The sequence below is a fragment of the Carassius gibelio genome, chromosome A1 (genome assembly GCF_023724105.1).
Source record: "Carassius gibelio isolate Cgi1373 ecotype wild population from Czech Republic chromosome A1, carGib1.2-hapl.c, whole genome shotgun sequence".
NCBI classification, from domain to species: domain Eukaryota; kingdom Metazoa; phylum Chordata; class Actinopteri; order Cypriniformes; family Cyprinidae; genus Carassius; species Carassius gibelio.
In genome coordinates, this window is record NC_068371.1 from 30238240 (window position 1) to 30254048 (window position 15809).

Below are 15809 nucleotides of genomic sequence, written 5' to 3' on the forward strand. Positions count from 1 at the left end.
ACATAGAAGCCTAATGAATAATTTAGTCCATTCTAGAATATTTAAGAAGAAAAACCTCACTATCCCTGTGCCTGGAGCATCTCAGGTCTGGATGCTTATATAAAGAAGATAAAACTTAAAAAACAGTTACACAGAAGGAATTTGAGGTTGAGTTTTTTTTTTTCTTATTGCCTTCAGTTGTTCATAGGAAGGAAGGGGAGACAAAAGGCTCTCACAGATGTTAAATGCAGCGCCAGCAGCATGACTTATTATGTAAGAGAATGTCAATATTGCATACAAAGAAGTGACATTACATGCAAAACACCATTTACAGATGTATGTAAACATAAAAATAAATAATATTAAACAAAACCTTTAACAAAATTAATTGAAAAGATTAATACTGAAGATGAATTATTGGCGCAGAGTTATAGAGGCTAGAATATTGTTTTTTCTTTCTGCCGTATTTCTGCAGCATCTCAACTGACCACATTTCAGCCCTCTAGGTCACTTGATGTGACTTTAGAAATACAACTGAGCCCAAGCACCAGGTCTTGGAAGCTGTGTGCAAAAGCAGATCAATATAAAATGAACTATGAGTACTTAAGACCATTTATTTGCCAAGGTATGCTCATGTGTTTTGTAAAATGCCCTGTAGACTATTTGGACTATTTCTAAGTGAGGAGATCTAATATAGAATGACTACACAAAATCTGGAATAATTACACAAAAGTCTATATTTTTAAACTATTATAAAAGTGACATATATTTGCAAAAAAAAAAAAAAAAAAAAAAAAAAAAAAAATAGGTACAAGATTTACAAATGTACATAAAGAAATGCTGCATGTTGAAATCCCAATCCTGTAGAGAGAACACTACTGTGGAGGACAGAGATAAAAAATGACCCAAAAAACATAGCTTTCGCTAATGCCCTTTGAAAAAGACGGTTTTATTAAGCTTCTGTCACATGTTGTTACTTTGTAAGGTAAGGTTTGTCAAACAGGAACACAACTAATGTTAACAGCGAATGGTGGTGGCTGTCTATGCCATACTCCATTTTGCCGTTGTGCTCCCCGAGTACAAACACATCCTCTGACCCTATTTCGTACAATGAACATGACCTCTAGCAGTTTGATGGGCTGTGATCGTCTAGTACTGGCTGATGAATGACACACTCTGCTGCCCTGACGACCCTCACTGTGTCTTCTGATGTCATCACCAGACCTCCAATGTGTTTAAAGTCAGCAGGTGGAAGTTCTGGTCCTTGATGCAGCATCTGTCACCAGGCTGGCAGGACAGACATCACAGGACAGCTTCTTGAATGACATTATCATACAATTCAGACTGTATCAGTTGTGATAAATTCTTCAAACAGATAGTCAAACACAGTATGCATGTGTGTACTTTAGAATAAGACAACCACACTAAACTAGTTATGAGAAGGTGTCAAATAAATATTCTGCGATCGTGTAAACAAACTTGTAAGAAGCTTTGGGTCAACACTAGTCTTATAATACTGTCTTATAATACTGTGTAACAGGACCCACATCCACTAAGTAACTAACAATTATATAATCATAATATTGTCATATCTTACAGGTGAAAGGTGATCCCACAGGCTCTTGTTTTGAGTCTACGGCAATTGGAGCATTTGTAGGCAGGCATCTTCTCCTCTAAAGCCAGCAATTTCCTGTATCATAAGGCAAGATGTTTTTAACAAAACAAACCAATTGGAAATCATGTGCAACTTAAGTAATATTGAAAAGAAAGAACAATTCTGGCTCTCCAACTAATGTTAAACTGCTTGGTAGCAGCTAAACTGTAACTACTAGCTCTCACTCAAAGCTCCTTGTTATTAGCCAGCTAATAACTACAACCACATCCACAAAGATTGTAATTTAGACAAAAGATTAGTTGTCATAAAATTGTTACTGATGTCAGCAAAACCTATATAATTGAACAGCTCGATTGTGGTCTCAGCCTTAAAGGGTTAGTTCACCCAAAAATGAAAATTATGTAATTAATAACACACCCTTATGCTGTTCCAAACATGTAAGACCTCCTTTTATCTTCGGAACACAGTTTAAGATATTTTAGATTTAGTCCGAGAGCTCTCAGTCCCTCCATTGAAGCTGTGTGTACGGTATACTGTCCATGTCCAGAAAGGTAAGAAAAACATCATCAAAGTAGTCCAGTTAAGTTACTTATCGGGTTTTACAGTGCTATTTCTTTTGTCTGTTTTCTTAATTGCAGAATATTTATCATGTGAATCCAGTCCTTCGTGCTGTCTTTGCTGTAAACTGGTTTAAAGGGACAGAAGTGAGAGACTTATTTACCCTCATTTGATAAATCTGTTTTGAAAAAAATATATATATATAATTTACATTTATCTGTTTCGGGTTTATTGTTGTTGTAAAAACTTTTCCAAAATAAAAAAGTAAGTAAGTGAAATTTGCACTTATTTTGCACAAAATCTTGAAGTGTTCCTGTAGCTCAGTGGCAGAACATTGCATTAGCAAGTGCAAGGTTGTGGGTTTGATTCCCCGGGAACACATGATAGGTGAAAATTGTTAGCCTGAATGCACCGTAAGTTGCTTTGGATAAAAGTGTCTGCTAAATGCATTAATTCAATATTATTTAATTAAATTTTACTCAATAAAATGTACGTATTATTATTTTATTTTTTTTACTTAACTTAAGTAGATTTACTTAATTTCCAAATGTGTTAAATTTACTTGAAATATGCTTGTGCAAAAACTTGCCAAATAAAAATTAAGTAAATTTACTTATTACTTTTTTCAGTGCAGGAATCTTGAGCAGCTGGGACGATTTATACCGTAGCAATACAGAGCCAGCCAGTCACATCGGGTGCTGACGTGGAGATAAGCTTCAGTGGTGGAAGACAAACCAGCAGCGATTTTCACTGCTGGCAAAAATGGCAATAAATCTACCTCTGTGCCCAGTGAAAGACTTTTCAGTACTGCTGGGGACATTCGTTCCCACCCTCCAGTGGCGATTCTAAGATTTTGATTTTAGGGGGGCTCAGCCCCCAATAAGGGTATGATTAAAAAATATTATTTTACTATTAGGGTAGGGTTGTATACTACTAACCTTATTGCAATCCACTATTCCATTGTATTCCCTGTATTTCATATATGGGAGTAGGAGTACTGACTGAGCCATATATAACACTGTAAAAAAAAACTAATACAGTTTTTTACATGTGACCAGTCACTGGAAAATTTTGAATTGGGAATGTAGATTTTTTTTTTTTTTTTTTACAATAAAGACTTCCTGATTCAGTATTAGGACATTCATGTTTATCCTTTGATGATACCACTGCTTTTTCTTATGAAATGTATGTGGAAATTGGCAGAAAATTAAAACAACATAAGGGTTCAATGACTGCAATGAATCTTGGGAACACAGTGGTATTGTGTGTGTGTGTGTGTGAGGCTGGCTGTTCTATTCTCACCTGACTGTTGCTCATTTGCAGACCTACTCCCGCACGACAAAAAAAATGTTTTATATCCATCTACAATGAAATATAAATTATTATATTTTATTTTTATTATTATTATTATTATTAATTTTTAGCTTTTTAGCCTTTATAATCAACAATACGGTTGGTTATACATCAAGTCAGCCCCTGAACATTTATTTCATTTCAAATCATTTAACTAACCAGCTAATATTCATTAAGAATATAGACAAAACATGTATTAATGTAATTGTCTATTGGCAATATGTTTAATCTGTTCTATATTTATTTATATTTATTAAAAATAACATCATTATCAATTTGCCACTTCTATAAATCAATTACTTAAAAAAAAAAAAAAAATCACAGATCCCTTTAGCCTACTCTTACTCTAATATATGTATCATGATACACTAATGATTAATTATTACTTAATACAAAATTATGTTTAATAATAGAAAACAAAATAACTCCACATGATGTTTCTCTCTCTGTGCCATTTAGTACTTTCAGACAATGATGTGTGTCATTAATAATTTATTTTGCATGGCTGCATAATGTAATGCCGAAATACACAATAATATGTTTTCAATTTCAAAAAGTAAATTAAAATAAATCATGATCGTTTTCTAAAGTATGTTTTCATGGGTGTTAATCGCTTCATTTTTGTTGGAAGAAAAAAAAAATCTGTCACACTGTGATAAAGGCTGAAAGTGAACGCAGCGAAGACGTACTGGTATTGGATGCGAGAACACACACACCACACGCACACACGCACGCACACACACACCACACACACACGCACACACACACACACACACACACACACCTTGTACTCTCTGATGTTCGCTCTGCTCGGCGCCCCTGTGGATTGAAAAACGCGCTGAATCCATGCAGACTCAGATAAGGGGAGGAGATGCTTGATGCAGCTTGCCACCGTCTCAAATGAGATTTTAAAGGGGACTGAAGCGATCACTAATTAATTAATCAAATAATTTTTAGGGGGGCTGGGCATAAGTTTAGGGGGGCTGAAGCCCCCCTAAAAAGGGCCTAGCGACGCCCCTGCCACCCTCGCAACCGGCTGTCACCAGTTAATGCAGAGCGTCTTTTTTTTTTTTTTTTTTTTATTAAACTCATTTCATGTGAAAGATTAGGAGGTTTTACGTTAATTTAATTATGATGCAGGAGATGTGTGTGATCTTCCCTAATATTTTTCGTAATATTTGGCTACTGTTCTAATCGTAGCCTATCCTAAACGAAAACTAAACTGCCTACTATGTTTATTGAGTTAATTTTCAATTACATTCATTTCAGTTAAGTCACCAAACATATTCTGATTTTTAAAAAGAAAAGAAAAACACTTTTCTTTGCATTGCTGCAAGGTTTTGGTTGTTGACTTGGGTAAGCAAGACATACCTAAAATAATCGATTTCGCGATAGTAAAACGGCAAAGAAATATTTTGATGATATGATATTATAACAGAACATCGAAGCGAATGGTGGTGTGTTGAAATAACAGCCTCTTTATTTTCGATTACCTTCGCTCCGATCTGATTCCCGCACTGGCCCGCCTGCAGGTGCACGATCTCGCGCATGCTGACCTCAGATGTCCAGCGACTTCAAAGCGACGAAAATGAGGTTGGAAAAGGTCAAATCTCAACGGCTCGTTATCACACCCTCTTCGGACGACTGTCTCGCCGAGACTAGTGCGCGCTCCCGTCAGCCTGCTTCCAGCCGTGCTGCATTATGACGCAATCCCATCTCCATGACAACGGAGCGGATGAGACGGTCCAGTATGGTGTAAGATCACTTTCAAAAAGATGTATGCACAACTTTAAGCATTCATATTCGTATTTTTAAACATTTGTGCGTAAATTAACTTAGTCACGCAAAATTACGTTTTCATACACGTGAGTCAATAAAATTACATTTGTGTTTTTATGTGAGTGTGACTCTAGAAGCTATGACTGTAAACATTCACGAGTACAACTCTGATTTCTACGACTACGAATTCTTCACTATGAACACAAATTCAAGTTTGTGGGTACGAGTAAAGAACAGTTGAAATGACGTCACTGCCGTCCCAGGGCAGGTAATCGAACCTCGATTCCATCTAACGCGCATGCGTCAAAGGTGAAAGATGGCTAACAACAGACCTGAGGCTGCCAACCTAGGCTCAGCATCACAGGTAAAATAAATAACGTGTTTATTCAACATTTTTTATACGATTTTACTATTTTGATAGCACTTTATAATGATATACATTTCTGCAACTCATAGACGTTATTGCTTTTGCTTTCAACCTATTTACTCGCTGTTAACTAGTGCTAGACGACGTTAGCGTTGATGAAGTGCTCTGTGTTAAAGTAACGTTATAGTTAGTGATGTTAGAACTAAACTGCTCTGTTATCATATGTTTAGCAATGTCGACCAAATCAGTAATGAACAGACGAAGTAATTGCTTTAGCTTGCAAAATAATTATAACGTTAACTTAGTTACGCCTATTAGTTTGCAAACATACTTCAGTTGTAATGTTTTGAATGTCTATTTAGCCTAACGTTACATAATGTTGAATTGGTACGGCTAAGGTAACGGTACCATGTATTGCATCTAATATGTATTTTGGCATTTACAGGGACCACTGGCTACTCAGTTACTGCAGCGTCTGGAATCAAGGATCACTGACACGTTAAGTCAACCATACTTTAATTTGGACTACTTCCAGTACGTTGTAAATCAGGAAGCCTTTATTCTGACATCTGCATCTAGCATTTTAAACATCCCAGCTGAAATTGTGGAGTGTCTTTTATCCCTTCAAAGAATGATCCACGCAGCTCTTTCCCAAGAGAGTCCTTGTGTTTTTATTAGAGAAGGAGGACGCGGCCGACCAGAATTTTGTTTTTCTGAGGAGCTGCTGTCCCGGCTCATTGACATGCCCTTACCAGTGTCTTGTATCGCCAACCTGCTGGGTGTCAGCCAAAGTACAATTTTCCGGCGTATGCATGAACTCAGGTTGTCCACAAGACTTACATACAGCAGTTTATCTGACAGTGAACTGGATGATGCTGTCATCTCCATAAAAACCAGGATCCCAAACGCAGGATACAGAATGGTTAAAGGTTGTCTCCAATCAAATGGACATAGAGTTCAGTGGAATCGCATCAAGGAGTCCATGCACAGAGTTGACGCTCCAGGAATTTTGGAAAGAATGACACAGCTGGGTTGCATCGTCAGGAGGACATACTTCGTACAGCGGCCTTTGTCATTAGTGCACGTGGACACTAACCATAAGCTCATAAGGTAAGATATTCATTTATTTATGTACTTTATTATGGGTGTTGAGTTAATGCAGCTCTTTTCATTGACTGCTCATTGTCATCTCATCCTTTTAATTTCAAGGTACAACATCGTCATATTTGGAGCAATAGATGGTTACTCAAGAAAGGTGCATCACTTTTTTTTTTTTTTTACTGCTTTTATTATAGTGCTTTATTCTTCCTGTATATGTTTGTGTTCATGTATTCACTGTTGATAGACTGCATATGGGTCCGTCCGTATTATTATTATTATTTTTTTTTTTTCATTTTTGAATCCAAAACGTATAATGACAAAACCAAATTCAAATAACTGTCTGATTTTGGTTTTTGCAAATTCATTTTTTCGTTTCTCCATTGAATTAAGACATTAAGAAAAACAAGACAGTTGGGTCAGATGAAAAGTAAAAATATCAAAATAAAGGACAACAGTAGTTGATTACATGCAGTTTAATATTGTGCATTTATCCATGTGCACAGCAAAAGTCACGTTTAATGAGCAAATTTTTGGTGCATTACATTTGGTAATATACTTTAACCTAAGTCATTATTGTGTGTGCAGTAGGCAATGTGAGTATATTTAAACGTTTGCAGATTCACTATATGAAACTCTGTTGTCTGTATAGATACTGTATCTGGAACCAGCAACAAATAACTGCTCAAACACTGCCCTTTCATTTTTCCTCAAGGCAGTGGAAAACTTTGGCTGGCCTTCCAGGTAAATAGTGATATCTTGTGCTACTGTTTCTATGCTCTTGTTGATCATTTCAGTAATGTTCAATGGAATATTCTGTTGTGATAAATGATAATTATAACTGAGCATTTCCCCTATTCATTTTACAGGGTCAGGGGAGATGAAGGCGTTGAAAATGTCGCAATTGCTGAAACCATGTTCAGTGTTAAAGGCACCGGAAGAGGGAGCTTCATCGCTGGGCGAAGCGTACACAACCAAAGGTTAAAATGATAATTTACATAATCTACAGTATATTCATAGTGAGAATGTTAAATCATTGTTGTAAAGTATTTTAAGTAAGACTATGTGAATGATTACTTTTGAGTTGAATAAGGCCTGTTATTTCTTATTTAGGATTGAACGCCTATGGCGAGATGTCTGGACCTCTGTCACTCATCTGTACTATGAAGTTCTTCACAGTCTAGAAGAAGATGGCCTATTGGATTTGTCAGATGCTGTCCATCTGTTTTGTGCCCATTATGTGTTCCTTCCGCGTCTGGCAGAGACCCTTCACACATTCACAGAAGGCTGGGACAACCATCCCTTACGATCTGAAGGTGGACTCACCCCTAACCAACTCTGGGTTATGGGTCACATGCAGAACCCTTGTGACGCAGATGAAGATTTGCAGGTTTGTTGAAGCTATCTCTCAAAGTGCAGTAACAAAATGCAGTTCAAATGTTTTCAACCTGAAAGTGTCGATTTAGACTTATATAAAAAGCTGAAATTTAAAGTTTTTGAATGGTGTCAATAACTCTTGAAGAAAGTTATTGAATAATAATATAGAAGTATGTAAGAGTAGTGTGTTGCTTCACTTAAGCACACAATTAGACAGTCAACTGAGCTTAATTTTGATTTTCATTTCCTTTAGTCACTGCACTAGGCCTTTGTACGTCAATGTGTGCTTGGCAGTGTTTTCAAATACTTCTAAATGTTGTTTCATACAAAATAACATTATTTTCAGAACACGGAGCTGTTTGGAACTGACTGGGAGATGTTTGATGGTGTGCCTGAAGAACCTTATGGAGTTGAAGTCCCAGAAATTGAGTGCCCGCTGACTCCAGCTAGTATGGAAACTGTACAGTCCATGATCGATCCCTCTGCATCGTCAGAATCATTTGGCAGAGACATTTATATATCAATGGTTCAGTGCATTGAAAGTCTATGTGTGACACAAAGAAACACCTAAGATATAAGCAGTCCTTACAAAAGATTTAATGGAATGAAGTTGAACATTTGCAAACAGACTGCCAGTTACAAAAGGCTTGCTGTGATATTACTTCATTTTATCAAGGGAGTAACAGTGAGGTAAAAAACTAACTCCTCATTCATTTTGGTTTTAAAGTGAACCATTAATAACAGCAAAACAATGGTTTTGTAACAATGAATAAAGTTATTCACAGAAACAAGAAAATGGCAAAGAAAATGGCAATAAAACCAAACAATTCAATGCCTATTTTGACTTATGCAGTTACTTGTTACACCCTGTCAAAAGTTTGCCCATGGCATATTGCTAATGTCATAATGTTTTTGAATTCACTGAATGTTTTCAGGTGTGCTGAGGGAAATGTGACTGTACGACTGCAGGCGCTGACAATAGGAAAACAAACAGTGTGCTGTGTGTCACAGTCATGGTGGAATTTCACATTTATGACAAAGTCCTTCTTTTCACTAGGCAGAAGGGGCTTGTGTCCCTGTCCGGTGAGCCACTGCATGATTCGTCCAACAGTCAAACTTTCTGGAGCAATACTGTTGTTGCTTGGGCCATCTTGTTCTTAAAAAAAAAAGAGATTAAATGTAAGTCTGGATAACTAAAGGAAGGCAGCATCTTTTTAATAGTTTTTCAACTTAATACAATTAGTTAATACAATCCCTCAATTAAATCAGATTAACATGTTAAGCATAGCCCCTTTTTGGGTTGGGAGCAGGGGGTGTTAAAAGCCCTGGCTGTCTGTAAAATTTCATGAAGCAGTGTTATTCTAGAGGTCATAATATTAAATTTCACATCAAGATTCTGCAAAAGATATATTAAGGCTTGTGAATTTGTAAATTCGTAGCTAGCCATTTCCACTGTGCTGTATAAAAATTACTGCAGGACAGCAGAAGAAAAGCTTACTACTTCTATATTATTCAATATTGGCTAAAACACACCAGAATCCTCAATTTCCTGAAGGTAGTCCTGGAAAAAGTTCATGATATTTGTTTCCATGCGGTGTTTGGCAGAACCAATCTCACTGAAGACAGGGCGGCTGTTCTCCAAAATGAAGACTGCATCTACCTTTAAGAAGAAAATACATTTCAGTCTGCATTCAACATAGTAATTCTTGCAGAAAAAATAAATGCTTAATTAAAAGCAACCAGAAACCCATGTCGAGCTACTAGGACGTGTTGTTACAATCCCTATGAAGAATCTGCACTTTTTTTGGAACAAATCCCCACATCCTTGAGGAGCCTGGTTGTTAAAATGACTACAAACTCTCCACATCCAACCTCAGCAGGAAGCACCCGAGTATGCCAGCCGTACAGTTCTGCCTCGGCTGCTAGTTCTGTGTACTTCTGGCTTTTCCATTCATATGCTTCCCCAACGGCAACCTCCCATGGTACTGTAAGCCCCAATATGTACAGGGACTTCTCTAAGTTGACCACAAAATCAGGTCTGGCCTAAGAGTGTCTGAGACAAGAATGTACCTTATCATCTTCCCCTGTAACAAACAGTGGTTGGCAAAGGTCTTGATGGGTATTCATGATCTTTGGTAGTTCATAGAGCTGCAGGCCTTTTCTGAGCTGGTCGAGCATCGGGATGAGTCTCATGGTGGAGTGAAGTATAACAGCTCTAATAGACAATATAAAAGTGTTTCATCAGGAGATTCTACTTTTGTGGTAAAACTGTTTACTGTAGGAAAAAATATATAATTGTTAAATTATAATTTGGTGACATTTAAAAGTGGTTTCACAACATAGCTTTGCAAGAAAAAAATCCAAATCAAGTCACAAATTGTTGTACAATACTCCCTTGCCATAAAGAAAACCAAAAATGTTAATATACCTTATTATGCTGTCCCTTTTATCCACAGACACGATTCCAGTGTATCCGCAGGTCACAATGTCACCAATCAGGTCGCTGATGTTGTCATCATTGGCGGTGTTTATCTGAAAGTCGATTGGTGTTAAGTGAAAGTTGTTCTCATTTCCATAATTGTGCTCTACGGTCAAACAAACAACTCATTAGATTTGTGCAATCCATGTCATAATGAAGTTAATACTATTATTGACCCTGATAAAATTGGACTTACCTTTACAATTAGCTGTGACAGTTCCAAATCTGTGACATCACTGGCAGACACTTGAATGCTGTCAGAGTCACCAGAGCAGAGATAACTGAAGCACCATTCACGCAGGAAGTTAGGGCAAGGTCCGCCTTGTGCCAGACTAGCTGCCATGACTTCTCCTGCAGTCCTAATAAATGGAATAATTAAACAATTGCATATAAACTAAAGTAGTACTGCAATTAATACGCTTAAAGACAACATGCAAAAAGAACTTAATTACACACCTGAAGTAATTACAGTCCAAACTGTTAAGGCAGTAAACGGGATTCTTCCCTTTCTTATCTGGACCTTCAACAAAGAGTCTTTTTTCTATTTCTACCAGCATTTCTGGAAAACAACAAATACATGAAATACAAAAGGTCTCTTCAAATGTTCATTTTTTCATCCAATCAGCATTTGAGCCCATTGCACCACCAAAGGCCCCCTGTTGACATATATGTGTCTGATTTAACAAATATGGACATACACCTGTACCTGTGAGGAATTCTTTGGTAAGGGCACCATTATCAATGCCTGCCTCGGCAAAGAATGTGACCTTAAGTCTACATTTGGGTGAGGTCTTCTTCTGCCGTTGCCACTGTTGCATGCCTCTGTTGTAGAGATCAGTTCGCGACACACAGATGGAAAATGTGTTTGTCTCATCAACTTGAGAACCGATCCAGTTCAAGATATCCTCAGAACTGAAAAAAATAAATAAAAACAGACATTGAACATTTGAATCACAACTAAATCTATGAGTGGTTTTATGATTTCATAGGTGGTTGCTACTGTCTCTCAGGGTGGCCGTTAGGCCTGGTACAATACTCGCACATCCTCCTATACTGGTGAAGTTCTCAGGAGTGAGGTGAGGCTTCAATGCAAGTCCAAACGGGTAAAATATCACAAACATACCATGTTTCTGGATTACTAGATTTCTCTATGACCACACATAACATCACTTTTCAACAGGAAAAAGCTAATTGATACTGCAGTATCTCTTTAAAGGTTTATTGTTCAGATAACATAATTCACCACCATAATTCCCTAATATACAATTTTACCTTTGAAAGGTACTGATTGGATCACTTGACTCATGGCCATCATCATCTGAAGTTCTGCACACAAAGTAAACAGATTGTCCTGAATTAACAATAAACAATTACATTTAAAATTTAAAAATTTGGCAGGAACTCTCCTTACATCTAATTTATTGTCAAATCAACATTCAACATAAAAAAGTAGCACTGAAACCAACATTACCGTAATCCGCAACTGGCTGCATGGAACTCAATGATTTCAGGATGAAATGCATTTCCGCACACAGGACACTCAGCTGTCTAACAAATGAATTTACAATGCATGTGAATAAAGCATCACACTACTCCTGAAATATAAGAAAACATATCGAAGCTAAAGAAACTTAAACAACACTTGTAGAGCCTAAATTTATAGCACCAGCAAAGTGACATGTATAACACCATGACCTGCAATTGGTGCAAAGAAAATACCTTGGAAAAGACCAATTACAAGTTACAATGCTGTTTTTACATATATTTGTGAGTGCTGATAAATGGCATTTGTAAATTAAACTTAGAAATAACAGCAAAAAGTATCTTACCTTGCTTTTCTCATAGCAAAGGGCAGCTGAGCATTCATCTTCATCTTCTTCCTTGCAGCTTTCCTGGGGATGAAACACAATAACAACACTTTTCAGCGCAGTACACAATAAAAACATGTAATTTTTCAATCCAATAAATCCTGAAATAATGCCTAAAAGACCAAGCTTTAACATACTTCTTCAGCAGAATCGCACAAATCTACAAGTTGTTTTTTGCATTCCTTTATGTGTCCTGGAAGAATCTGAAGCGGAACCATTTTCTTGCAGGTTGTACACTGAGCTTTGGGCATCTTCTCAAATTCCTTTGCTTCTGGTGGTAAAGGAATTGTATCCAGTTCTTCTTGTAAAGGAGCAATGTACATTGTGTATTTTCCATTCCCGCTCACTGCTTTTAGCTGCTGGCCGGTATATCCATTTAAATCTGGAGGAATAACAGCCAATCTCCGCTGCCCACCCCCACCTAAAATTGAACAGTTGTAGATACTAAATATAGCCAATCTGGATATACAGCAATTACTCATCTAGGGAGTACATTGAAACACAATTTGAAACCATGGACATTAATACAGTGTATATGCCTACATACCTGTGGACTTGTGCAGCAACCAGCCTCCACAGATATTTGCCAGTCTTGGATATGTGCTCAAAAGCAAATCTGAAAACTAAAATGACAGAAGCAGGATTAAAACTGTATTAAAATGATTTTTATTTGGTCATACTAATATTTATTACATCAAGCATTAATATGAATTGTAAGATGGGTGTTTTTAATCTTTAGATATTACTTTAGGCAAGGAAGTTAATTAAAGATTACATACCTCTGAATGTGTGATGTTTTCATTAAGGGTTAATGAACGTTTTCCAAGGCCAGCCAGTACAAGCTGCAGTTCCTCTTCTCCATTTGGTGTTTTTTCACGTTGCTTTTCAAGAAGAAAAAAGTTCACCAAAAAGCTCTTCCCAGGTTGTGTTGGTGTATATGGTGCAAAACGCTTTTTGCCTCTTGCCTCCTTTCGGAAAAATCCAGGAAAAGACCTAAACATATAAGATGGCAAACTATTATTCTCATATGTTATCATCCATCAACACAGAACAACCTAACTTAAAATATATCTACATTCTCAATGACTGATTATGTTATGTATATTTTGCTTACATTAGAATCGGGGCCTAGTTTGTCTAAAAGTACCTACACTGGGTGTGCAATTACAAAATGAATGCAGACAAACGACCCATGTATCCTACCGAGCCATTTCTTGTTTCACAGACTGTCCAGAGTCATTGCGCTGAGGCCTCACTGTCGGCACTGACTGTGCTCCCTGTCCAACAGCAGCTTCTCCTGTACTGCCCTGACTGACTGGCATGACATTTGCCAGTGCACTGTTTCTCAACAGCAACACCAGGTTTTGAGCTGTGCTTAAGATGTCTGTTAATTGGCCCTGAGTAATAAGAAAGACAATAACTAAATGCCAAATGTTATAGCCATAGGTATTTTTTAGTATTACACAGAACACCTGCAAAACACATTAATCATAGTAGGGCTTGTCAACGCCCGGGTCTTGGTCCACATTTAGACCAAAAAGCAAGCTCGTCCGAACCCGTGCAGTCCATACCTCCTGCGGCTGGTCTCAAGCAACTGACTGTCTGGCTAATAGAATGCATGAATGTACTGATGACCTTGAATGACTGGTTTTGAACAAATGTTGCATTGCTTATCAATAAGTTAATTAAACGTTATTTTATTACCCTCAATCGTTCAGGTACTCTGGTCGTGAATAAAAAGCAGATACTGAATCACTGAGTCAAAAGTTTGTATTAGCACATTATGCTCATTGACATTCCAATGACTTGCTGGTTGACGTTAACTCATATATCTGGCTCAGTTGTCATTACTGATTTGGTCGACATTGCTAAACATATGATAACAGAGCAGTTTAGTTCTAACATCACTAACTATAACGTTACTTTAACACAGAGCACTTCATCAACGCTAACGTCGTCTAGCACTAGTTAACAGCGAGTAAATAGGTTGCAAGCAAAAGCAATAACGTCTATGAGTTGCAGAAATGTATATCATTATAAAGTGCTATCAAAATAGTAAAATCGTATAAAAAATGTTGAATAAACACGTTATTTATTTTACCTGTGATGCTGAGCCTAGGTTGGCAGCCTCAGGTCTGTTGTTAGCCATCTTTCACCTTTGACGCATGCGCGTTAGATGGAATCGAGGTTCGATTACCTGCCCTGGGACGGCAGTGACGTCATTTCAACTGTTCTTTACTCGTACCCACAAACTTGAATTTGTGTTCATAGTGAAGAATTCGTAGTCGTAGAAATCAGAGTTGTACTCGTGAATGTTTACAGTCATAGCTTCTAGAGTCACACTCACATAAAAACACAAATGTAATTTTATTGACTCACGTGTATGAAAACGTAATTTTGCGTGACTAAGTTAATTTACGCACAAATGTTTAAAAATACGAATATGAATGCTTAAAGTTGTGCATACATCTTTTTGAAAGTGATCTTACACCATAGTCCAGCGCTCCTTCATCTTTCTCCTGTCGAGCCTCAGCTCTGAGGCCGTTGTATATTCCTTTATGCATTTTTATATGCAGTGAAGTGAATTAGCAGCAATGTGGAAATAGAACAGAATTAATATTTTTTATTTTTATTTTTCCATTTCCACAATGATGACAGTTTTTTTTTTTTTTTTTTTTTTTTTTTTTTTTTAAACACGTTGTTAAAAATAAAAGCTCTTAAGTGGTTCTAGAAATAATCTCTTTTTTTCTGGCTTTGTAAGGTTTCTGAATTGCTGTATGACTGGAGATTAAAATGTTCTGAATGTTTCATTACAAGATTTGAGATCACTGTGTTGTATCTGTATCGCACGGGCCTAGAGACGCGTTGCCCCACGTTTGGAGAAGGGTCTGGCTGCAGACTTGCACTTGCACTCTCAGACTTGCATTCTCAGACTTGCAATCTCAGACACTTGTGCTTCCGCTAGCGATGTCACTTGCAGTCTTTATTTTTATTATTATTTTCTTCTATTTATTGATAACTTTTTGTTTGAATCTTTCAACATTTTACAACAGTAGCCAGGTGGTGAAGAAAAGAAAAAAGAAACTAAATTGCAATGTCACTTGCAATCGCTACTTGCACTCTCCGCTACCTGTGACGTCACTTGCAATCAACACGTTCGTGCATGTTGCCAATGGAGACAAGACGCTGTGGTGGTGATTAAACGATTAAAACTAAATTAGTAGGTCTACTACTATACACAAAGTCTTTCGTTAAGCGTTTTCCTCCTGTAGAAAAAAACAAACACTTAATATGGCATAGTTCAATTAAAAGACCAAATTCGAAATATAGTTATTA

At 37.1% G+C, this 15809-nt stretch overlaps 3 protein-coding genes and 1 long non-coding RNA gene across 5 annotated transcripts in view; 1 reads left to right on the forward strand and 3 right to left on the reverse strand.

The window, feature by feature from the left end:
• Positions 1-5178, reverse strand: part of LOC128018075 (tubulin beta-4B chain-like) — a 238394-nt gene extending 233216 nt beyond the window's left edge. The window contains exon 1 of the mRNA XM_052603463.1: positions 4999-5178. Coding sequence (XP_052459423.1) covers positions 4999-5055 — 57 coding nt within the window. The 5' untranslated portion in view covers positions 5056-5178. The remainder of the gene's footprint in view (positions 1-4998) is intronic.
• Positions 899-2520, reverse strand: LOC128018205 (uncharacterized). Its single transcript, XR_008184776.1, has 2 exons — positions 1577-2520; positions 899-1266 (listed from the first exon to the last, which is right to left on the reverse strand). It is a non-coding gene; the product is annotated as an uncharacterized LOC128018205 (long non-coding RNA).
• An 81-nt stretch (positions 5179-5259) lies between the features above and the next one.
• On the forward strand, positions 5260-8964 carry LOC128018045 (uncharacterized). Of its 2 annotated transcripts, none has more exons than XM_052603435.1 (7): positions 5260-5648; positions 6097-6761; positions 6861-6906; positions 7402-7493; positions 7619-7729; positions 7863-8139; positions 8473-8964. In XM_052603435.1, exons 1-7 carry the CDS (start codon positions 5601-5603, stop codon positions 8695-8697), a joined length of 1464 nt encoding a protein of 487 aa, XP_052459395.1. In that variant the 5' UTR covers positions 5260-5600; the 3' UTR covers positions 8698-8964. The 2 variants fall into 2 exon arrangements, with proteins under 2 accessions (XP_052459395.1, XP_052459402.1); XM_052603442.1 differs by having other exon boundaries at positions 7465-7493.
• On the reverse strand, positions 8702-14964 carry LOC128018034 (uncharacterized). Its single transcript, XM_052603431.1, has 15 exons — positions 14575-14964; positions 13677-13870; positions 13253-13466; positions 13021-13096; positions 12611-12894; positions 12435-12497; positions 12077-12153; positions 11878-11931; positions 11312-11517; positions 11062-11164; positions 10802-10964; positions 10555-10658; positions 10197-10341; positions 9660-9786; positions 8702-9282 (listed from the first exon to the last, which is right to left on the reverse strand). Exons 1-15 carry the CDS (start codon positions 14620-14622, stop codon positions 8987-8989), a joined length of 2154 nt encoding a protein of 717 aa, XP_052459391.1. The 5' UTR covers positions 14623-14964; the 3' UTR covers positions 8702-8986.
• Positions 14965-15809: the final 845 nt, after the last annotated feature.